Consider the following 24076-nt stretch of genomic DNA (forward strand, 5'->3'; position numbering starts at 1 on the left):
GCTTCCTGATTGGCTGCCATGTACCTGCTGGTCTGGGGTGAGAGGGCAAAAAAAAGCGCCAACAATGGCGAACCCAAAATGGCGAACGTCGCGCGACGTTCGCGAACTTCCGGCGAGCGCGAACACCCGATGTTCGCGCGAACAAGTTCGCCGGCGAACAGTTCGCGACATCTCTAATTGGGATCTGGTCATCCGCAATTCATTCAAAGCATGTGCAAATGTAAATGTAAAATGTTATTTGTCAACTGTGGTCATCATGTCCTACTGTCTACATCTTGTCCTCTTCTCTCCATCTTGTGCAACAACTGTTTGTTTTCACTGTGTTGTTTTACTGTCACCATCTTAACCTACTGTCTTCATCTTGCCCTACTGTCTCCATCTTGTTCTTCTGTTTTAGCCTAGTGTCTCATCTTCTACTCTTTTCATCATGTCTCCATAATGTGCCACTGTCTCCATTTTGCTTTGCTATCTCTATCTTGCCATACTGTCACAATCATTCCATACTGTCTCCATTTCGTCCTACTGTTTCTATCATCATCATCATCATCATTTATTTATATAGCGCTGTCAAGATACGCAGTGCTTCTATATAAGTTGTCACCATCTTCTGCTGCCTCCATCTAGCCCTACTGTTCTTAATTTACTCTACTGTCTCCATCTTGCTCCAGTGTCATCATCTTTGTTTTCTGTCACCATATTTCTATAATTTCTCCTTGTTGCCATCTTGCCCTTTTGTCATTATCTTGTCCCTGCCTTGAGCACATGGTGCAGTGTTGTAGACAAGTGTGAACTGATCTACAAACTATTGACTGGATTTTTTATTTTAATTTAACGGAAACAATCTACAAAGTTTGGGTGAAAATAATTTTTCACCTCAAGAACAGAACAATGTATTGTCAACCCCATTTCAAGACACCATAATGATTTCCTTAGCCCTGCTTTAAAATTCAGGTAAAATTTTATTTTCTGAAATGTATTAAACATGTGTTTGGTGTCCAACAGCCACATTGGGATTGCTCATCCCAAGCTCCTTATGAAGAAATATTGAAGTGCTGTTGTGTGGTCTGTGAGTAGTTGGTGCAGTTGCACGTGGATAACAAAAATGTCAGATGTTCAGCCTCCCGGAGTGTATTTTTTATGGAATATGTAACACCTGGCAATGTGAATCCCTGTCATGAGCTGCCGTTGATCTTTTTAAAAAATTGCCTTCCTGTCTCTGTGGGAATGTGAGTCCCAGTCTAAAAATACCTTCCAGTCCTCAGAGTCTCAAGAATTTATCTGAAACCCCAACGGGAAGCATTTTCAAGCCCCAACGAGAAGCATTTTCAAGCTGAGAGCCATAATGCTAACAGCCGACAGGGGAACTGGACTTGATTACCGTAACAAGAGAGGGTTCAATGTATGTCATTTTTACGTATCTCTTATTTTTACGTTTCTGATCCAAATGTTATTTGTTATTCAAATGTAACATTTGAATGTGACACAAAAAGTTTGGGGACCCCTGGTCTAAGAGCTAACAGCTGTCCGTCGCAGATAAACAATAGACACAAGTCCCTTCCCTCCAAGACTCCAGCAAGAAATTTGACCATTTGGGGTGATTCAGACTCTAGGACTCACTTCTAAACAAAGCTATACATACCAAGACACACTTGAGAAAGGGCCTTTGCAGCCCGAAACATGTCGTGTGGACATAAAATAAAAACTTATTAGCAGTTATTCTGCCTGCTGTATGTTTTCCCACCTTCGCTGATAAAGCTCAGTCATACAGTCACAAAGTTTAAAAAAGTGAACAAAGTCGGGCGGTAAATGTTCATACTATACCCTTAATCTTAAGGTTGGCCATACATGGGCAGATTAAAGCTGCCGATATCGGTCCTTTAATCTTATCTGCCAGTGTATGGGGGCTTCCGACGGGTCTCCTGGATCGATATCTGGCTAAGATATTGATCGGGGAGGTTTGATTTTTCTGGCGATCGAGGACTGCATTGGCTAGTTTATGTGGCCCTTATCCAGTCAGCACCCATTCTCTTCGTTGTAATCCGATCGTTCAGCCCTAGGGCAGAATGGTGGGCATATTGGGGAAAGATCCGCTTGCTTGGCAATATCACCAAACAAGTGGATCTTATCATCTTTAAGGTGGCCATACAGAGAGAGAGACATTCATTTGGCAATGTTGTGTTGAGATGGGCAAATTTGGATCATAATGCAGCAGTCGGATTACGATGAACAGATGCAGTCCGCAATCCGCCCTGCCCGATTTTCAACTAGGTCTGTCGGCAGCTTTTATTGGCTTTGTATGGTCACCTTTAGTCTGTAGACTGCCCCTGTTTTAGGGCAGGATGGTGATGTGAAGGTGCTACTTGTTGATACACAGGAGGAAGGTAAAGCTTACATTAAGTGGATCTTAAGAAATAAGATTAGCTCAGGAACACTACATTCTAACAGGATGTCCTCCCCCCAGAACCATTGTTTAGTTTAGAATCCTAGATTAGGAAGTGAACAAAATGGAGGAAATGCACAATCTCCTATTTAGTCTCCCCAAACTCCATAAGATAAACCAGTTAAGCAGGTTCGGAAGAGCAAACTAGGTCACCGTGTAACCACCAAGCACTTCACTAGGAATTTTGACTTATTACTTCCCTTAAACTCCATCAAGTCTGTCTACATGAAAATAATTAATTTAGTCTAAAAATAAATTACATTTCATCCTAAACGCCAATTTAATAAGCGTCCGGGCGTCTTTATCTTGGAAGATTGCGCGCGGTCTGTTTACCTAGCTCACAGCAAAGGCAACTCGGAATTTCCATCAGGCTGTGTAAGCAAACATTGCAGGAGATCATTCCAAAATGTTATTAATTTTATCCTGGAATTTCACTTCATTTGTATCCTCTTGCCTCCGCAGAGCCCAGAGCTTTGAAGCAGGTTTCATGGAATTAAAGGGCGCGCGAGAGAAAGTGAATTCTGGAAAACCCGAGGAGATAACGTCTGTTGCGCAATGCAGGAGATACAGCCAGGTGTTCATTCAAAATTATTCATGTCTCAGGTTAATAGCTGCACTTATATCATTCTATTTAGCACTGCTGTCTCATGACTGTGTATTGGTGCATGGGCCCTAACTCCTAGAGGAGCCAAATCAGTTGATGGGGAGTTATAATGAGATTTGGGATGTAAACCAATGTCTAGTTCTGCTAAAAATTGTAGGTGAGTGATAGCGTACCCCAGGAACTATAACAGGGTGACTGTTACCCCAATGTTTTTATATATCTGGGACCCTGTTATGAGTTAATGGGACCTAGCCTGAAGGCCAGTTAGGGGGAGATTTGGGATAAATGCTTATTTGTGCCCTGGGTACCCCTGGAAGTAAAGCAGGGTGACTGTTACCCCGATCTTTCTATATATCTGTAACCTTGTTACGAACTAAGGGGCCCAGCCTGAAGGCCAGTTCGGGGAGATTTGGGGTAAATGCTTATTTGTGCATTGAGTACTCCTGGAAATATAGCAGGGTGACTGTTAACCCAACATTTTTGTATATCTGTAACTTATGATATAAGGAGGCCCAGCCTGAAGGCCAGTTAGGGTGACATTTAAGTTGAGTAAACATTTGTGCCCTGGATACCCCTGGAACTATAGCAGGATGACTGTTACCCCAATGTTTCTATATATCTGTAACCTTGTTATGAGCTAAGGGGGCCCAGCCTGAAGGCCAGTTAGGGGGAGATTTGGGGTGAGTGCTTATTTGTGCCCTGGGTACCCCTGGAACTATAGCAGGATAACTGTTACCCCAATGTTTCTATATATCTGTAACCTTGTTATGAGCTAAGGGGGCCCAGCCTGAAGGCCAGTTAGGGGGAGATTTGGGGTGAGTGCTTGTGTCCTGAGTACCCCTGGAACTATAACAGGATGATGGTTACCCCAATGTTTCTTTTATATATTTGTAATTGTGTAAGGGGGTGCAGTTTGAAGGGCAGTTAGTGTGAATGTAACCATCTCTGCTTAAGCAGCTTAAAGGGAATGTCTGCCTGAAAATGAATATTTACTCTCCAGCATGTGGTGAGTTGATTGGTTGCTACATTTTCATAACCTATGACATTCATTATCTCAGAGCAGTCATTCAGAGATAATGGGTTCCTGAAGGTTTAACGCATCAATTCACTTTCATCACTCTTGACAGGGTTTTCCCATATATATTAACGATCAGGTTGCTAGGAATCTTGCAGGATTCCCAATAAGATCTTTAATAAATCTTCTCCTGAAATGCCAATGCTCTTTATCTCCTCCTTTATCTCATTAGGAATATGTCATTGCTAGTTAGAGGCATCACAAAATAAATAAAGTGCAAAGTCTGCTCTCCTTTTCCATTAAGGTACTGGCACACGGGAAGATTTGTCACCCACATTTAAATCTGTGCTACAGCGGGCAACAAGTCTCCCCAAAATGCTTTCCCGCCAGCAATAAAATAAATTAGCAATGGGAAAACATACACAGGGGCTTTGGAAAACCGAAGCGAGACGTATGTTCTCCCATCAATAATTTACTGCCAGTGGGAAAGCATTTCGAAGAATTTTTTTATTCCATATTTATACGTAGCAACAAATCTCCCCGTGTAGCATAACTTTTAGTATGATGTCAATTTCTTAGACAATTTGCAATTGGTTTCCATTTTTTATTATTTGTGGTTTTTGAGTTATTTAGCTTTTTTATTCAGCAACGCTCCAGTTTGAATAAGAGACGTGAATACGAATAGAAAGGTGGGTAATAAAAAGTAGCAATGACGATAAATGTATAGCCTTACAGAGCATTTTTATAGAGCTTTTAGATGGGGTCAGTGACCCCAATTTGAAAGCTGGAAAGAGTCAGTAGAAGAAGTCGTATAAATCAAAAACAATAAAATATAAATAATGAAGACCAATTGAAAATTTGCTTAGATCTTTCTGTAATTTGGATCTTCATACCTTAAGTCTACTAGAAAATCATGTAAACATTAAATAAACCCAATTGCCTGGTTTTGATTCCAATAAGGATTAATTATATCTTAGTTGGGATCAAGTACTAGATAATGTTTTATTATTACAGAGAAAAGGGAATTCATTTTTATTAATTTGGTTAAAAAATGTGTATAGGAGGCAGCCTTTCCATAATTCAGAACTTTCTGGATAACGGATCCTATACCTGTTTTGTATTTCTAAGTAAAACACTTTACTGTGCTTCTCTCCTTTGAGAACTCAAAGAATAAGTTGCATGAAAACATTTCCCTTATTTAAATTTTTTTTTAATTTTACACTATTTTTATATGATGCTCTGCAAAATGTAAAATATGGGGGTTCTACTGTGTACGTCAAATACATACAAGAGAACCCCAATTTTAAGTTTTCTTGGGTACAAAATTCAGCCTAAATGTCATGAAATGCAAGATCTGGGAAGGAAATAACACTGCTTACTTCTGCCAGTCCTCAAATAAAGGATGCACTTTCTTGGAAAGGTATTTGCAGGTATGTACAATTAAGGCTTTGCTACCAAATTTCTGTTTTATAATTATAATCAACTCGCAGGCAGATTAAAAAAAAACAAAAAACCTAAAAGGTTGAACTTGATGGACGTGTGTCTTTTTTCAACCTTACTATGTTACTATGTTACTATATATAATACAAATTCGAAATATTTATCATAATTTTTTTTATTTTTAATGTAATGTGTGTATATATATATATATATATATATATATTTATTTATTTTATTAATAATTTAAATTTCTTTTAAAAATAATAATGCCAATGAAAAGTTTTATTTAGGTAATAATTCTATAGATCAAATTTACATTTTTTCTATTATAACACAAATTCTAAATATTCGGGGGTTTATTTACTAAAATCTGAAAATTTCTCATTATTTTATTAAAATAATTATTAAAATAATTATTGAAACCACTTCGACCAAACTCCCACCCACATTTATTTATCAACAAATTAACAAAAAAAATCTCTGAATCGTATGTTTTTTCAGATTTGACTGAGCATATTTTTTCTTTTTTTATAGTTTCTGAATTATTAATTATGCAGACTCTTTTCAGCTTTCAAATGGGGATAAAATGGAGTCTATGGGAGACAGCTGTTCTGTTATTAAGGGCTTTCTGGATAATGGGTTTCTGGATAACAGATCCCATACCTGTCGTACCTGTCTGGCTTTTCACATACCGAGCACTGCTGGTTATGGCTTATTTTGTTGCCTTTATTTTTTTTTTTCTTTGAAAATCAATTTACAGAACAGTTTCTGAGTGGACAAGAAATGTCCCACTGAATGAAATGAAAAAAAAAGACTTGAGTCGTTCATTGATGTGATTTGTTTACTACAAAACAAATAATCCAGCCAAGTATTTGAAGTGTTTTGCACAATAAATAATCCACATTTCTAACTGTACAAGGAATATGCCTGCGAGGAAAGAATATACATAATTGTGATGTTAGAAGAAAGTGATTTAAAAAAAAAAAAGGAAATTGTAATAACTTATTAATATCTCTTTAGAATATACATTCCTTCTGCTTATTTCAAGCAGTTTTTTATGTGTAAGGGAAGAGACACACGCTGCTATTGCGGGAGATTAGTGGCCCAGCAACAATTCGCTTCTTCTTCGGGCGACTGATATCCCTGAACTGCCTTCCCGCCAGCTAGAAACTAAATCGCCGTCGGGATGGCACTCGAAGCGCTTCGTTTTCCGAAGTTGCCTCACAAGGAAACTTCGGCGACTTTTGAAAACGAATCCCGCCAGGTGATTTACACTCTAGCCAACGGAAGGCTTTTTGGGGAGATAAGTCTCCCGAAGAAGAGGCAATTTGTTGCTGGGAGACTAAATCTCCCCATATCTTAGTGTGTGCCCTTACCTTAAAAGTGAAGTGTAATGTAATGACCCTTTGTTCTAACTATTTAACCGATCATTTAGTTTGTACAATAGTTAGGGAAGGAATTATCAGAACACTCCCTGTTCAGTTTCTTTTCATAAATGCCTTAATATATCCCATTTTCTGATGTATATTTTCAACTAGAGAATGCTTAAGTAACTGAGAATTTGAAAATATTTAAAAATAACTGAAAATATCAGTTAAATTAATCTCTGAACCTCTAAATTACAGATGGTGGCATGGGAGGAATTGCAAAATATCTGAAAAATGTTTTTATTTAAAGGAACAGTAACATCAAAAAATAACAGCGTTTTAAAGTAATTAACATATTGAATACTGTTAGCATTCACTGGTAAAAGCTGTGTGTTTGCTTCAGAAACTCTACTATAGTTTATATAAACAAACTGCTGTGTAGCCATGGGGGCGGCCATTCAAGCACAGGATACACAGGAGATAACATCTATTGTACATTACAGAGCTTATCTGTTATCTGCTGTGGATCCTGTGCTTGAATGGCTGCCTCATAACTACACAGCAGCTTGTTTATATAAACTATAGTAGTACAGGTATGGGACCTGTTATCTAGAATGCTCGGGACCTGGGGTTTTCTGGATAACGGATCTTTCTGTAATTTGGATCATCATACCTTACATCTTCTAGAAAATCATGTAAATATTAAATAAACCCAATAGGCTGGGGTTTCTTCCAATAAGGATTAATTATATCTTAGTTGGGATCAAGTACAAGCTCCTGTTTTCTTATTACAGAGAAAAAGGAAATCATTTTTAAAAATTTGGGTTTTTTGGATAAAATGGAGTCTATGGGAGACAGCCCTTCCTTAATTCGGAGCATTCTGGATACCGGGTTTCCGGATAATGGATCAGATACCTGCAGTCTTTATGAAGCAAACACACCGGTTGAACCAGTGCAGGGCAAAACTACATTATATTTTCATTACTTTGATACACTTTCAGTTTTTGGTGTTACTGTTCCTTTAATTTACCATGCCAAGGAGAACATTTTGACCTCTGATAAATCAACCCCCAAGTGTATAAAAATGAATTTACCTAGAAAAAGTCGTGGCTGCTCTTTTTCTACTGATTTCATTAATTTGGAGCTTGTCTTCAATAAGAGGTAAAGTTGCTGTACCGTGTTAGCCAGTAAAAATGTTACAGGGCAACTCTTTTGAAATGAAAAATAACAAAAGTGGTATAAAGATGATACCTTCATTGGCTAGCTAATAGAAACCCAAAACTCTACATCAGGAAATATGCAGAAAGTTCTGTGTATACAAGAATCTCTGACATCATCCTTTACGGTCTATTCAGTTGGTCCTTGTTTAGAGCAGCGACGAGGTTAAACAGACACTAAGGGGCAGATTTATCAAGGGTCGGATTTCGAAGTGGAAAATACTTCAAAATTCGACCATCGAATAGAATCCTCCAGCATTTGAAGTCGTAGGATTGTATACAACGTACGATCGTATTCCGATTGTACTCCGAACGTACTTGGAATAGTATGATTCAAACGATTTTATCGTACGATTTTCCTTCGAATCCAAAAATCTTAGTCCCCATAGGCTAACATAGCACTTCGGCAGGTTTAATTTGGCGAAGTATTTTAGTCAAAGTTTTTTAAAGAGACAGTACTTCGATTATCAAATAATCAAACGATTTTTACTTCGAATCGAAGTCATAGTATCCTATTCGATGGTCGAAGTATCCAAAAAATTACTTCGAATTTCGAGTTTTTTTACTTCGAAAATTCCCTCGAATTCACTTCGACCCTTGATAAATTTGCCCCTAATTCTTAAAAACAAGTTTTATTAAATGACTCTATTAAGTTTAAAGTCTCAAAGTGATTTTTGCCTCTAAATAACAGTAAGAAAGAAGAGAGAGTGTTATAGAAAGGCAAAAAGACATACTAATGAGAAGAGGGGCACATACTGGGGTAACATTGGGTCTGCACGGCAGATACACTATTCACTGCCATTTCTCACTTCAGCAAAATTCACTTTAGCTACAAATAGAATGGGGAAGGGGAACACGTTTTACGATTTACGTTTCTGAATGACTTGTTTTCAAGTATTAATGACCCTTTGCATTGTGTGTAAAATCTTTAAAATTAAAAAAAGTTATTTAGGACCTTTAAAAAATGAATACTTTAATACTGAATTTACTAATTCTGCCTTTGTGGTTTTTAAAACCAATTTACTTTTCTTGGGTAACTGTATCAGGGTTTCTACCTTTTTGGATATCAAACCAGGGACAATTTGAGACCCTAAGCCACCCTGAGGCAGCTCCCCCCTCCCCACTGCTCTTACCTTATCTTCTGTTGGAGGGGATCCAGGGGGGTCACATTGCTAGTGTAGAGAGCACAGTTTTACTCTCTTGCACTAGAACAGAGGTCCCCAACTTTTTTTGCCACAGGGACAGGTGCAAAGCCCTAATTTTTGTTTGAGGACTGGGGGGGCATGAACTGCGTGCGGCACTTAAATTTCTAGTGTGGCATGTCAATTTTGGATGCACCAGCATCAAATTTCATGTGCGGCACATCAAATTTGGGCGTTGCATATCAAATCCGGATGGATCGCTTCAAATTCGGACTAGGTGGCCCAGTTCAAGTATGTCCGTGGCCCGGTAGTAGGCCGCGGCCCGGTGGTTGGGGACCCCTGCACTAGAAGACCCAACAAATTTCCAGGTTTAAAACCTAGAAATTTGTCTTTTCAGGTTACAAGGTGCAACTTTTTGCCTCTTGCCATACGGCAGGGCGATCTTGTATCTACCTAAAGAGGTTGTTCCTTGGACAAGCACATTTTCCCACCATCAAGTTTTGTTTAGAATGTAAGAGGAAAATATTCATGCTTACAGAATTGTTTAAAGGCATATTTAAAAGAAAATAGGCAGCGCTTTAGAAATAGGCTACTTTGAAAAATAAAATATATGTTTATCAATCATAATTCTCTTAGGAAAGATGTATATCTGAAGCAGTGTTAGGTGGATTCCTAGTAATATAATGTTATTATAAATCACTCTACATGTTGGATACATAAATACAGGAGATCTGGATTTTTTTTGCATTTTCTTGCTAGAATTTTTTTAACACTTTTTTTCTCATTTTGTTTTTCTCAAAATGTTCACAAAACATTGCCAGACCATGCTTGTTGGGTGGACGGGGCTTGTTGGATGGACGTACGGTTGCCACCTGGTCGGTAAAAATGATGGCTGATTCCAGTGTTATTAATAGGGGAAAATAGATAAATATATAGGAAGGCCAGTATTTTTTCCAGAAAAGGTGGCAACCCTAGATGGACGTGGCTTGTTGGATGGAAGGGGCTTGTTGGATGGATGGGGCTTGTTGGCCTTCTGCTTCAGCAGAGAATGCACAGCAAACCTATTATTGTTCAAGTCTAGCAAATCAAAGGGTCTTTTTTGCTTCCAGCTGGGGTCCACATCTCTGCAGCTTAAGTATGGTAGATATTCTGTATAAATTGTAGAAAGCCACTGTATTTCTTCACCCTTTTCAAGCAGGGGGAGGAGTTTGGCAAAGTATTAGTTATGAGAAATGCACTGAACCTTTGGTCGATTGAACAGAGCAGTTATCTTGCAAACTAGAGCTGTGTAAAGGTTCATTTCCGAATACGACAGGTTCACCTCTTCATTGAGCTCTGTTGACGTCAGTGATCTTGGAACATCGCCCCTTTTTCGACACCCAGGGGATCAGTTGATTTCTTTTCATCAGGAACCAGAGTTGTTTTGGGGTGCCTGAACGTTTCACATATATTTATATATATATTCTATTTTTAATATTCTCTAATAAATCAAGTTTCTATTCCTGTACAGAAATACCGTATATGAGGTAAGGACATAGTGGTAAAATAATATATTCATATTGCTGTCTCGTAAGCCTTTGCCAAATGCTTGATGGCTAGCAGGATCTGTGTGCGTCTGCGGTTTCAGCCTACAGTGCCGTTCTGCAACATTAATCACAAGTGTCTCTGTAAATCACGGCTCCTGGGTGACTTCTCCAGACCTTCAGGAGAAAGAGGAGGAACAATTTGTCAGAATTAATTACTCTCCCAGTCGGTTTCTTCCCCTGCTCAAAAAGATTGATGGTAAAAGTTATGTTACAGTGTGGAATGGAGTGCACTAGATGATTGTCACCTTCTCAATCTGCACCAATACAATTGGAAGGGATCATAACAGCTTAAGGTGCCCAAACGCTGGTAGACATATGCTGGTAAATCAGTAGCTGTTGGCCAGTGCGTGTGACCCCACAATGCTGGTCAATATCTGATAAGTACAGTATGGCCCACCATTTGAATTGTCAAAATGATGTGGTGACCTGTCTATTTCAAAATTTGGAACTGACTGTCGCAATTCTTACCACCAATGATCCAGAGTCGGACTGGACACCGGGAAAACACCCGGCACTTGTAGGCCCCGACGACCCAGGTCCACTACCCCCCTGGAAACTGCGGGCACTGGCGCTTGTGACTGAGGTGGGCCACGGAAGCCCCAGTCTGACACTGCAAACATCTATGAATCCTTTTGAGAACAATTTTCCCCTTGTTTGACATTTCAAGTTTACTGCCCCAAAATGAAAGAAGCAGGAGTAAAAAAGCAAATGATTTTAACCGCTTAAAGGAACAGTTCAGTGTAAAAATCAAAACTGGGTAAATAGATAGACTGTGCAAAATAGAAAAAATGTTTCTAATATAGTTAGTTAGCCAAAAATGTAATGTGTAAAGGCTGGAGTGACTGGATGTCTAACATAATAGCCAGAACACCACTTCCTGCTTCCCAGCTCTCTAACTCTGAGTTAAAGGGGGCCCACGTGGGACATAACTGTTCAGTGAATTTGCAATTGATCCTCAGCATTCAGCTCAGCTTCAAAAGCAACAGTTATGACCCAAGTCTCTGATTGGTTACTGCCTGGTAACAGTGGAAACTAAGAGAGCTGAAAAGTAGTGTTCTGGCTATTATGTTAGACATCCAATCACTCGAGCCTTTATCCATTACATTTTTGGCTAACTAATTATATTAGAAACATTTTTTATTTTGCACAGCCTATCTCTTTACCCAGTTTTTATTTTTACTCTGAACTGTTCCTTTAATAACGTAGGGCATTTTCTTGGCTCATTTTCTGTGGTTCATTTACAAACATGTTCAATTTTTTCTAGTCTAGCAGCTATTTGGATGTGTGATATGTCTATTCTGCAACAGACTGTACAAAGTTGCTGATTGGGAAACTCCTCTGTTTACTGCATTCATGTGTACCTGTGTTGTAGGCACCCACTGGTCTGTGGTTCTCAGGCTTCTGCAAGTAACCTCTTCTGGTCTAATATTGAGTCATTCTGTATCCATACAGCTGAGCTCTGATCCCTGGGAGAGATGTAAGGAAATTCTTAATTAACATTTATTATCACTACCTTACTTGAGCCCGATGCTTATTGATACTGTTATGAAGTGTATACCTCATATTGTAAATTATACATCAGGTGAAAAGGGATAATACCCCCTACTGTAAATGATAAGGATATTAGTCTGCAGCCTTGTGCCTTTATATGGTCACAGAACCCCCTCAGTGACTTATAATATCCTTATCATATATAGTAGGGGGTACATTATCCCTTGTAAAGAAATTAGAAGTCACTGAGGGGTTCTGTGACCATATAAAGGCACAAGGCTGCAGGCGGAGTTATACATATTATATAATAAAGGATAATGAGAGCCAGGCTATAGTTTTCTTAAACAAGTTGGTTACTGTTTTTTTATTGATAGTGTGAAATTTGAGCTATTTTTAAATAGGAATTTGAGGTCCATTTGATGGAATGCTTTCAGACTTTAACTAATATTACAGAGCTGTTTGTGTGGCCCCACACACTTTTTTAACCTTAAAGGGGCCCTGAGCTATACTATACATTAATAAATGTATTAGAAGCCTCATTAATTACTGGGTCCCCATACTCTGTGATGCCCCTATGATCTAAGCCCCAGCCTACAGGCTCGGTGATTCTATACTGTGCATTTGGTTTGCTGCTCTATGTTCTGCTTGACTCCCAGTCATTTGCAGATTTGCTTGATAGGTACGGGACCTGTTATCTAGAATGCTCGGGACCTGGGGTTTTCCGGATAAAGGATCTTTCCTTGTCTTCACACCTTAAGTCTACTAGAAAACCCAGGGGTGCTTCGCCAAAGAGGCAAGTTGAGGCTGTCGTCTCAGGTGGCAGCGCCCCACTAGGTACCAGGGGCAGCAAAAATGCTGCTCCTGGTACTTTAAGAGCAAATTTCCGAGGGGGGGGGGCAGCAGCAACTGCTGTTGCCTCAGGCGGCGGAGGGGCCAGGATCGCCCCTGAGAAAACCATGTAAACATTAAATAACCCCAATAGTCTGGTTTTGCTTCCTGTAAGAATTAATGATATCTTAGTCTGGATCAAGTACAAGCTACTGCGAAAAACAATAATTTTTTTAAATTTGAATTATTTAGATAAAATGGGCTCTATGACAAATGGCCTTTCCATAATTCAGAGCTTTCTGGATAACAGGTTTCCAGATAACTGATCTCATACCTGTACAAGGGTTACAGCTTTGCTAACTACACAAGTTGGCCCCCATTTACCATCTGTAGAGAGTCTGGTTGGTCGGTGACCTTGGTGGGACAGTGTTGTGCACTGCTAAAGAGAGTGAAGAGCACTTAACTGCAAACACATGGGACTAAAATGCCCAGAATATATATATATATATATACACACACACACACAAATGCACTGGGGAAACCTGCACATTCTATTCCAAATCAAAGCATGAAGAATGTATCAAATGTGCGATTCGCTTACCTTCTTCTCCTGTTCTCAGTTGTGGAGCAGAAGTGGACACACTGATGGTCACTGAGGTCTTCACATGAACAACGTGACCTGGGCTCGGGACTCCTTTTTACTGCGGAACGCTTCCCTCTGTAGTTGGAAAGTCCATAAGGAACTACTCGCCTGTGTAGCCAATGGAAACCAAGATTGAGATCAGAGACTGTGACATTCATTAGCAGCCATGTTATAATCAATAGGTAAGTGACCCAAATAAGAGTTACTGTAGTTGTGATTATCTTGCAATTAGACAGTGGCCTCGAGAGTTATATTGCAAGGCTGGTGGGTAGACCAAGCTAAAATTGAGCTCTTCTAAGACTTATCTTAAAACTGTCCGTACACGGAGATCCGCTCGTCTGGCGACATTGCCAAACAATCGTCTCTTTCCCCGATATGCCCACAAACGGCAGGTCTGTATCCGGGTAATCCGAACATTCAGACCCTAGGGCCGAACAAACAGATTACAATGAGGAGCAATGGGCTCAGACGGTTCAGCCGCCAGAAAAATTAAACCTTCTCGATAGATATCGTATCCAGATATTTATTGTGAAGACCGATCTGAAGCCCCCATACACGGGCAGATAAGTAGCCGAATTGGTCTAAAGGACCGATATTGGCAGCTTTATCTGCCCGTGTATGGCCACCTTAAAGGAAAAGTGTTGTTCATGAAGTGCAACCAGTCATGTTGGAATTTCTACTGAAGAGATGCAGAACATTACTGTTATATACCCAATATGGGCTGGGGGGAAGCAGAAATCCCATGTCACCTTTGATTTATCACATTATTTCTTGTATTTCTTGCCTGGAAAGGGTCTCATCCCAGATTATTGTCCCCTGCTTTCCTAGACATGATTGTCATTGGGTCACTTTTCTCCTGTGGGTTGAAAGACCAAAGACACCAACATGAACAGGACCATCCAATTAAAGCGCATAGATCAGTTCCTTCAATGTGCAAAATCCCTCCACTCACCCTACATACGTTAACTTTCAATAAATTATAGAATGACCAATTCTAAGCAACTTTTCAATTGGTCTTCATTACTTGCCTTTTTCTTCTGACTCTTTCCAGCTTTCGAGTGGGGGTCACTGACCCCATCTAAAAATCAAATGCTCTGCAAGGCTACACATGTATTGTTATTGCTACTTTTTATTACTCATCTTTCTATTCAGGCCCTCTTCTATTCGTATCCCAGTCTCTTATTCAAATCAGTCCATGGCTGCTAGGGTAATTTGGACCATGGCAACCAGATTATGGAAATTGCAAAGTGGAGAGTTGCTGAATAAAAAGCTAAATAACAAAAACCACAAAAAAATTAAAAATGAAAACCAAGTGCAAATTGTCTCAGACTAGAACTGTCAACATCATACTAAAAGTTAACTTAAAGGTGAACAGCTCCTTTAAATGTCAGCAACACTGATTCCACAATGTCAAAGGTTTTAAAGGGGTGTTGATTCACAGTCCCTTCCTCCCATTTACATTCCTGAATATCCCCATTCAGTGGGAGCATGTCCAGAAATGTTGCCTGTTGCACTTTAATCCCGTTGCACTTGGAATGGAAACAGGGTCCTGGGTGGTGGAGAACTGAAAGATTCTACTTTCTGGCAAATACATTAATAAAAAAAACTGGTATTATTTACATTCTTTTCATGTGCGCTTTCATGTAAGGCCCATTTACCCCAGTTACTCCCTTTAATCATCAATCTTTCAAGTAGAATACTTCATCCAGCTGAGGCCAATAAATAACGCCAGGCACATGGACAGTAGTTAGGAACATTAAAAGAAGAACAAGGATTAGCTCTGGGGTTCATATGGCGTCCCCTGACACACGCTACTGTAGCCCATAATAATTTCACACAGGGAATGTCATGCAAAAAGCAATAGGAGGGCTAATCGTAACAGGGGTGAAAAAACTATTTCTGTCTCTCTGTAATTGCATCTGTTACTCCTGTTCCACTGGCCTCTCCTGTGATCCACATGCACAGGTATAAGTAACCTCTATAGAATAGATCTCAGCCATAAAGCAGGGCAAGCACTGCTGCTTACAATGGGGATCAGATAGGATCTGTGCAGCCACTGGGACAGAATGCTCTGTTATACAGATAGCTAGAATCTCAGCCATAAAGTAGGGCAGGACTGCTGTTTACAATGGGGATCAGATAGGATCTGTGGCTGCAATATTTGTATTTATACATATGGGAAGGAGGTGCCATATTGTTTCCCTTAGACAGTACAGTATGAGGGTATAGCTTATTGTGTGCCCAGAACATTCCTTCTCTTCTCTGTCTATTTGTCTATTTTGTATTTATACAAGTAGAGAATCCGTTATCCTGAAACCAGTTATCCAGAAAACTCAGAATAACGGGATGGTCATCTCCCATAGACTTCATTTTATCCAATGAATCCACATTTTTTTTCTCTGTAATAATAAAACAGTACCTTGTACTTGATCCCAACTAAGATATAATAATCCTTATTGGAAACAAAACCAGCCTTTTGGGTTTATTTAACGTTTAAATGATTTTCTAGTAGGCTTAAGGTATGAAGATCCAAATTACAGAAAGATCTGTTATCCAGAAAGACCCGGGTCCTTAGCATTCTGAATAACAGGTACCATACCTGTACATATGGGAGGAAGGTGCCATTTATTTTCATAGACAGTGCAGTATGAGGTACAGTTTATTGTGAGGCCAGAACATTCCTTCTCTGTATATTTGTATCTATACATATGAGAAGGAGGTGCCATATTGTTTCCATAGATTTCTGTCTTAATTCTGTTCTTCTACGCAAGGTATTTGTAATTTCACTAATTAATGAAATAATCTAGCCCAGTACAAATGTCTCATCCTTAATCCAAGCTGCCAAATGCGGATTTATGATCTCTAATCAGACTCACGGGACCAGCTTTAATCTGAAATGAAAGACGCTGACTAACAATAAATCCATGGGGTGCTTTTCCCATTAATGGGTCAATATTCAGGCAAAGAGAGGAAAAGCAGCTGAACTTTCAGGATGTTGTGTGTATAGAGATCTGGGCTGGCCAGTGCAGCTCTTGGGCCCTTGAGATCTTTCACCCACACAATGGTAAGGAAAGTCGCATACACCTGGACTGAAACCTCTGACAGCAGTAGGTGCTCTACCTGGGCACATCACCGAATAATCTAGAAGTTTTTGAAATTGGAAAATTGTTTGATCTTTGCATTCAATTAAATTCCTGACCCAGACGTTAAATCCATTATTAAATAATCTCCATATCGAGTGACTACATGTCTTGCCGTCAGTGTAATTGATAGACAGGGTTGCAATTGTCATGGGGTAATCAGTCTAACAAGCTTAGAAACCTTTCCTCAACTGTCTGGCATTTATCTGGGCCACAAGGCAAATTCTTTGCATATTTTAAGTAGGAGAATTTGCCCTACCAACCCACGTCTGCAGCTGTTTCCAACATCCTTAGTAGCTAATACAGTAAAAATGGGTAGTGATGAGAGGCTAAAAATTATTTGGGCCTCCAAGTTTTATAGGTTATGGTTAGTCATCCTCTGTCCTGAATATTGTGAGGCAAAACAGACCCGCAGTCATCGGTAGTGATTATGTGGGATATTCAGTACTGTAGAGAGAGTAGGACAACATGGAGACAGTGGAGTAACCATAGGGTTCAAAGCAGGGAAAGATTGAGAGAGTTGGTCAAGATAGAGACATTGGGGTAAGATGGAGGCAAGATGGCATCACTAGGGCAAGATGAAGAAAGTAGGACAAGATGGACACAGTCAAGATGGAGGCTATAAGGAAGGTTGTAAACACTAGGTCAAGTTGGAGAGAGTAGGGCAAGATAATATGGGAACACTAGAGCAAGATGTAGAATGTAGGACAAGATGGAGGCAATAGTGAAGGGTGGGAACACTAGGGCAACTTAGAAAAAGGAAAAGATGGAGGGAGTAGAGGAAAATGGCATGATGTAGAGAGTAAGGCAAATGTCAACACTACGGCAAGATGAAAACAGTAAGTCAAGATGGATTCAATTGGGAAGGTTGGGAACATTAAGGCATGTCAAGGAAAATGTCAACATTTGGGCAAGATAAAACAAGATGAAAATAATAGGACAAGACAGAAAGAGTAGGGCCAAATGAAGAACATAGTGCAAGATAGCATTAGGGAGACAAGATGGAGATAGTAACTCAATAAGGAGGGAATTGGGAAGGATAGGAACCTTAGAGTAAGTTGGAGTGAGTAGGGAAAGATAGAGGAGTAGGGGTAAAATGGCAACATTGGGACAAGATGAACAAAGTAATGCAAAATAGAGAGAAAAGAAGGGTAAGATAGAGACAGTAGGGCAAGATAAAGACAGTAGGGCAAGTGGCAGCACTAGGAAAAGATGTAGACATTAAGTCAATGAAGAGGCAATAGGGAAGGATGGTAACTCTAGGGCAAGCTGGATAGAGTAGGGGAAAATGGCAACATTAGGACAAGATGAACAAATGAATGCAATATGGTGAGCGTAGGGCAAGATAAAGACAGTAAGACACTATGAAGACAGTAGGGCAAGGTGGCAACAGCAACACTGATCTTCTTCTTTGCACATAACTGATATATACAGTAGAAGCCAAACTTTAAGTGAAGAGGTCCTGCCCCCACTAAATAGGACCCTGATTAGATTTAGAAATATTGCTGATGAAATGAACCCCCAATGTTTGGTTTCAGGGTGGCTTCTCTTATTGAGCATTAGCCAGCAGGGTTACAAAGGATTATTCTAACTTTGGCCTTTATTCCCAGCTCCTCCCACATAGTATAATATCAGCCTCCCAGGGAGGAATGGCAGACAGGATTGGGTGACCTGTGACATCAGCCTGTAGGCTACAGAAACATTAGTTATCACTAAATTCCAATGAGCAAAAGACTCTCTATATGTGTTGTGTAGGTCTCAGGATCAAGCCAAATGTCAGCCTTGGATGTTGGATATGATTGGCTGGGGAGGATGAAGGTCATGACGTTATTTACTGAGACTTGTTCATTAGGAACATGGTCCAAATTCTTCTGTGTGTGGGTGCAATGTCATGGGCAACAACAGATTATGTTAAATGCTAAAGCCAGATTCAGTTCCATTAGAAAATGTCATTTTATGGTTTATACACATCGTAACATATGAGCGAGATTCAATTTGAGGAGAAAGCACTTTTTTCACAGACTTTTTTCAATAGAGACAAGTTTTTCTGATCAAATTAAATCTGGCCATAAAATTGTGTTGGTGCCACGTTACTAAAAAAGTAATGCCCCCAGGGAGACTGACCCCCACTGCCCAAAGCAGCATGGGACTGTCATGTATAAATTTGGAAATCTACTGGAGTGGAAAAGAAATGGATACCAATGTCCATAAAAGGAACCAGCTTCTTTCCTCTTTGGCTCCATTTATTTAGCATTAGGAAAATATACAATTTCTTGTCCTGTCTCGTACAAAAGGACCAATTTTTCCTCCAACCACTGTCACAGTGTAACCCCCATATCATATATGCACATAATGTAACTGTATAATATATAGGCACAGATATACCGCCCATCTTTCCTCCAACCACTGTCACAGTGTAACCCCCATATCATATATGCACATAATGTAACTGTATAATATATAGGCACAGATATACCCCCATCTTTCCTCCAACCACTGTCACAGTGTAACCCCCATATCATATATGCACATAATGTAACTGTATAATATATAGGCACAGATATACCCCCATCTTTCCCCCAACCACTGTCACAGTGTAACCCCCATATCATATATGCACATAATGTAACTGTATAATATATAGGCACAGATATACCCCCATCTTTCCTCCAACCACTGTCACAGTGTAACCCCCATATCATATATGCACATAATGTAACTGTATAATATATAGGCACAGATATACCCCCATCTTTCCCCCAACCACTGTCACAGTGTAACCCCCATATCATATATGTACATAATGTAACTGTATAATATATAGGCACAGATATACCCCATCTTTCCCCAACCACTGTCACAGTGTAACCCCCATATCATATATGCACATAATGTAACTGTATAATATATAGGCACAGATATACCCCCATCTTTCCTCCAACCACTGTCACAGAGTAACCCCCATATCATATATGCACATAATGTAACTGTATAATATATAGGCACAGATATACCCCCATCTTTCCCCCAACCACTGTCACAGTGTAACCCCCATATCATATATGCACATAATGTAACTGTATAATATATAGGCACAGATATACCCCCATCTTTCCTCCAACCACTGTCACAGTGTAACCCCCATATCATATATTGAAAATAAAACAGTATACAGTGAACTGGCATATGGGGTGTAGCAAATATAAGAGCTGCATTGTTGCAATACGTGATGGAGGATGGTACAAACGTAGATCTGGATGTCCCACCAACTTTAACAGCCAGCGTCTGTGAGCACAGGACTTGAGTGGCAGAAAAAAAGTATTTAGATTTAGTTTCCAAAGGTTGGTATTTCTTGAAAAGATTACAAGTTTGGGGCCAGAGCAGCCTCCTTATGAGATCAATGTAAAAAGCCCTAGAGAATTGGGTAGATCAACAGCTGCTGTACCCAGTTCATAGCTGAAGGCTGTGCTCCTCATGTTTTTGAGGTCAGAATCTATTAGAAATGTAATTTATTCTCAGGCAATATCTCCAGCCCCCCTAGTGAGACAAATCAATCTCTTTAAGTCATAGTAACCTTCAGACCCAAACAACTCCTTTATAAAAGGAAAACCAGGTTTTTAATAATTTGTCACCCTTTGCCAGATTCCATATTGTTTCCTGCTGTGAATAAAGAGTTGAAGATCAGTGGAGAAGCCATGAAACCACTTTAAAGAGAAAAAAATGAAAGAAAGAAAATGGGCAAACTAAATAGCCCCTTTGTTTCTATCTGTTATTGTCTAACACAGGGCTGTCCAACTGGCGGCCCCGCGACCCCCCTCATGTGGCCCTCCAAATCAAAGTCTGCCTGCTGTGTCTTCTTACCATATGTAAAATTTAAAAGGTATCACTATATATCCCCTGCATTGTCTAAACCACAAAATCAGACTAATCCCCTGTATTGTTCACACCTGTGATCCCCTGTATTGTTCACACTTGTGACACCTCAATTGTTCACTCCCCTAAAAAGCCTGTACTGTTCACACTTGAGACCCAGACTGAAACTGCCCACATTGTTCTCCTGTTCACACTTTTTACAAAATGGTAATGGGGCACCAGCACTGTGTCACTGTATGCAGTACATATTAGACTGGTCCTGATTCCTGTCTCCTGCTCTGCCTTCCCTATGCTCCCTGTGTGTGTCATACTTTGGTATTTGTTCTGGGGGTTTGTTAGCATTTGAAAATTATTGTTAGTGGCCCCTGAGGTGTTTAATCATATGCTGGGGTACTGTATTATACACAGGGGAGGAGGAGGCATATGGATTTATTGGTATGTCTTAATATGACTTAGCTTTTTTCCCATATGAGTGACATCCTAGCCAGGGCACGCACAATGTAGTTTGGCACCCTAGGCAAGAGCTTCACTCAGTGCCCCCTGTCCTGCATTACCATTTCCCTCCTTACCATGATGGTAAATATTTTAAATAAAGAGAGCAAGAAAGTGTACAACACTTTTTCATTTATATTACTGCCCCCTGTACCTGTGCAAGCAAGCTCAGCAGCCATCCATCATACAGCCCTCCTGCAGCCATCATATTGCCCCCAATCTTCACCTGTATCAGCAGCAGCCAAAAATAAATCTGATCACATCATATTGTCCCCCCAGTATTTATGTACCTGTGCCAGCACCCAGCCCAGCAGCAACAGCAAACATATGGGCCCCAAATCTGTACCTGGCTGTGCCAGCAGGAAGCTTCACCTAGACAGCCGCCTACTCTGTCTGCCCCTAGTTCCAGCCCTGATCCCTGCAGTGAGCACCAACCATTTGTTTTTCTGGTGTGCTATTAATGTGGGCATGGTCTTGCGGTAACATGGGTGTGGTTTAAAGTGGGTGTGGTCTAAAAACAGGGAGTGGCTAACACTGGCTTCCGTTATCGGCCCTCCACCATCTAGATTGGAAAAATTCCGGCCCTCAGTACCATAGAAATTGGACAGCACTGGTCTAACAAGTCCTGTCTTCTTCTGCACATACCTGATAAGTAATTCGGTAAACACTATCTTATGGCATTTGTGTATAATGTTCTTCCATCCCCCTAACTGGCCTTTAGGCTGGGCCCCCTTAGCTCATAACAAGGGGTACAGATATATAGAAACATTGGGGTAACAGTCACCCTGCTATAGTTCCAGGGGTACCCAAGGCACAAATAAGTACTCACCCCAAATTTCACACTAACTGGCCTTCAGGCTGGCCCCCCTTAGCTCATAACAAGGTTACAGATATATAGAAATATTGGGGTAACAGTCACCCTGCTATAGTTCCAGGGGTACCCAAGGCACAAATAAGCACTCACCCCAAATCTCCCCCTAACTGGCCTTCAGGCTGAGCCCCCTTAGCTCATAACCAGGTTACAGATATATAGAAACATTGGGGTAACAGTCACCCTGTTATAGTTCCAGGGGTACCCAAGGCACAAATAAGCACTCACCCCAAATCTCCCCCTAACTGGCCTTTAGGCTGGGCCCCCTTAGCTCATAACAAGGGATACAGATATAAAAACACTGAGGTAACAGTTCACAGTTGTTGATTGATGAACTGATAAGTAACATTTATGTTCGCACCCCCATGTATCCCTGGCAGCACACATTTCTCATTATCTACAACCATTTTCATCTCATTAGAGCAAATTTAATACTCAAAGAATTTTTGTATTCTCCCCCCCCTCCTAGCACAGGATACGGCAGGTCTGGAGTCAATAAATGTTAGATGTAGATAGGAGAGTAGAACATGTGCTGGAATAACATGGTGTTAAATTTAAACTGTATATATTTTGCTAAATGATGTTTATGCTTTACTGTTATCTTTAGACTTTGTGCAGATATAGTGTAATGAATGGTTTGATATATTCACAGTGAAGATTTATTTCATACTCAGAAAGGCTGGTGTTGGTGTTGGATGCTATAAATGGAAGCCAGCTACATAATTGTAACAAATGGGGGTAGAGACAAACCCGTTTTGTGGGATATGTTCTAATGAGCACATGCACCCTCCAACACAATGAGAACAATTTGGGGTTTTTAGGGTGCTAATTCTTCTAGGTATTGAAGAGCAAATGCTTCTGTTGCTGAGAAACTAGTATTCATTTGAAAGCCTTTTCAGCCCCCAGAGAGAAGCTACATGAACGGGGTTAATGATAAAACTGGAAAAATTTAGTTTTTTTTTTTACTATAAAATCCGAATCTTTAGTGGAAAAAACTCAAATGTTTCGAGAGGATGGAAAAAGTCAGACTCCGAAAATCTAGCATCTCTGACCTGCTAAGGTTGTATATAAGTCAGAGGGAGAGGTCCCTATCCTGTTTGGAAGTTTCTGTGGAATTAGCCAAACTATTTCGGGCAAAATTCTGACTTTTCGGGAAAAAGCCCTAAAAAAACCGAACGATTTTGGGAAAAAAATCTTCTCGATCCAATTAAATTGTGCTTTTTTAATAATAAATAAGGTCAAATCGTGGATTCTAGTTTAGTCAGACTTTTTTATTTAAAAAAATCAGATAAATTTGGATTTTGATAAATAACCCATAAATGCATCATAAACCAGTATCTTCAAGGGGAATTAAACCCCCTCCCCCAAAGAGAAAAGTTCCATCTACTGCCCTTCATTGTCCCCCCTTCCCGCATAGTCCATGACTGCAAAAAAAAAAAAAGTTGTCCCAGAATGTCACACTGACTTATCCATGTAGAGTAGCACAGCGGAGGTCATGGGCACCATTATCCCCATCTTTTCTTCAGAACGGGGGGATCACCGACACTGACGCATGCGCAGTTGGAGCCAGTCTGGTATTCATGTCAAGTGCCGGGAAGCTCCGTAAATTGCCGAAATGAATGAAGAGGATTCAAAGAAAAAGAGGATGGCACCCACAAGCTCCAGTGCACTACTCTGCATGGATAAGTCAGTGTGATATTCAGGGACACTTTTTGCAGTAATGGACTATGTGACGAGGAAGCAGGAGGGGGGGTTATCTTTAGGGAGGGTTTTGTTCTCCTTTTAGTCTAAAGGCCCCATACACGGGCCGATAAAAGCTGCCGACAGACCGAGTTGGCAGCTTATTGGCCCGTTTGTGGAGCCATCCGACGGGCTTGCCCCGGTCATTATCTGGCCCAAAGTCAGGCAGATCTCGATCAGGCAGGTT

The 24076-nt window shown here is 40.2% G+C and overlaps 1 protein-coding gene across 2 annotated transcripts in view; it reads right to left on the bottom strand.

Annotated features, from left to right (window-relative positions):
- Positions 1-12172: 12172 nt before the first annotated feature.
- edn3.S (endothelin-3 S homeolog) overlaps positions 12173-24076 on the bottom strand; it is a 73513-nt gene continuing 61609 nt past the window's right edge. For both annotated transcript variants that reach the window (XM_018238243.2, XM_018238242.2), the window contains 2 exons: positions 13732-13881; positions 12173-12277 (listed from right to left, as the gene is read on the bottom strand). In XM_018238243.2, coding sequence (XP_018093732.1) covers positions 12205-12277; positions 13732-13881 — 223 coding nt within the window. In that variant the 3' untranslated portion in view covers positions 12173-12204. The remainder of the gene's footprint in view (positions 12278-13731; positions 13882-24076) is intronic.

The sequence above is a fragment of the Xenopus laevis genome, chromosome 9_10S (assembly GCF_017654675.1).
Source record: "Xenopus laevis strain J_2021 chromosome 9_10S, Xenopus_laevis_v10.1, whole genome shotgun sequence".
In the NCBI taxonomy this organism is placed as follows: domain Eukaryota; kingdom Metazoa; phylum Chordata; class Amphibia; order Anura; family Pipidae; genus Xenopus; species Xenopus laevis.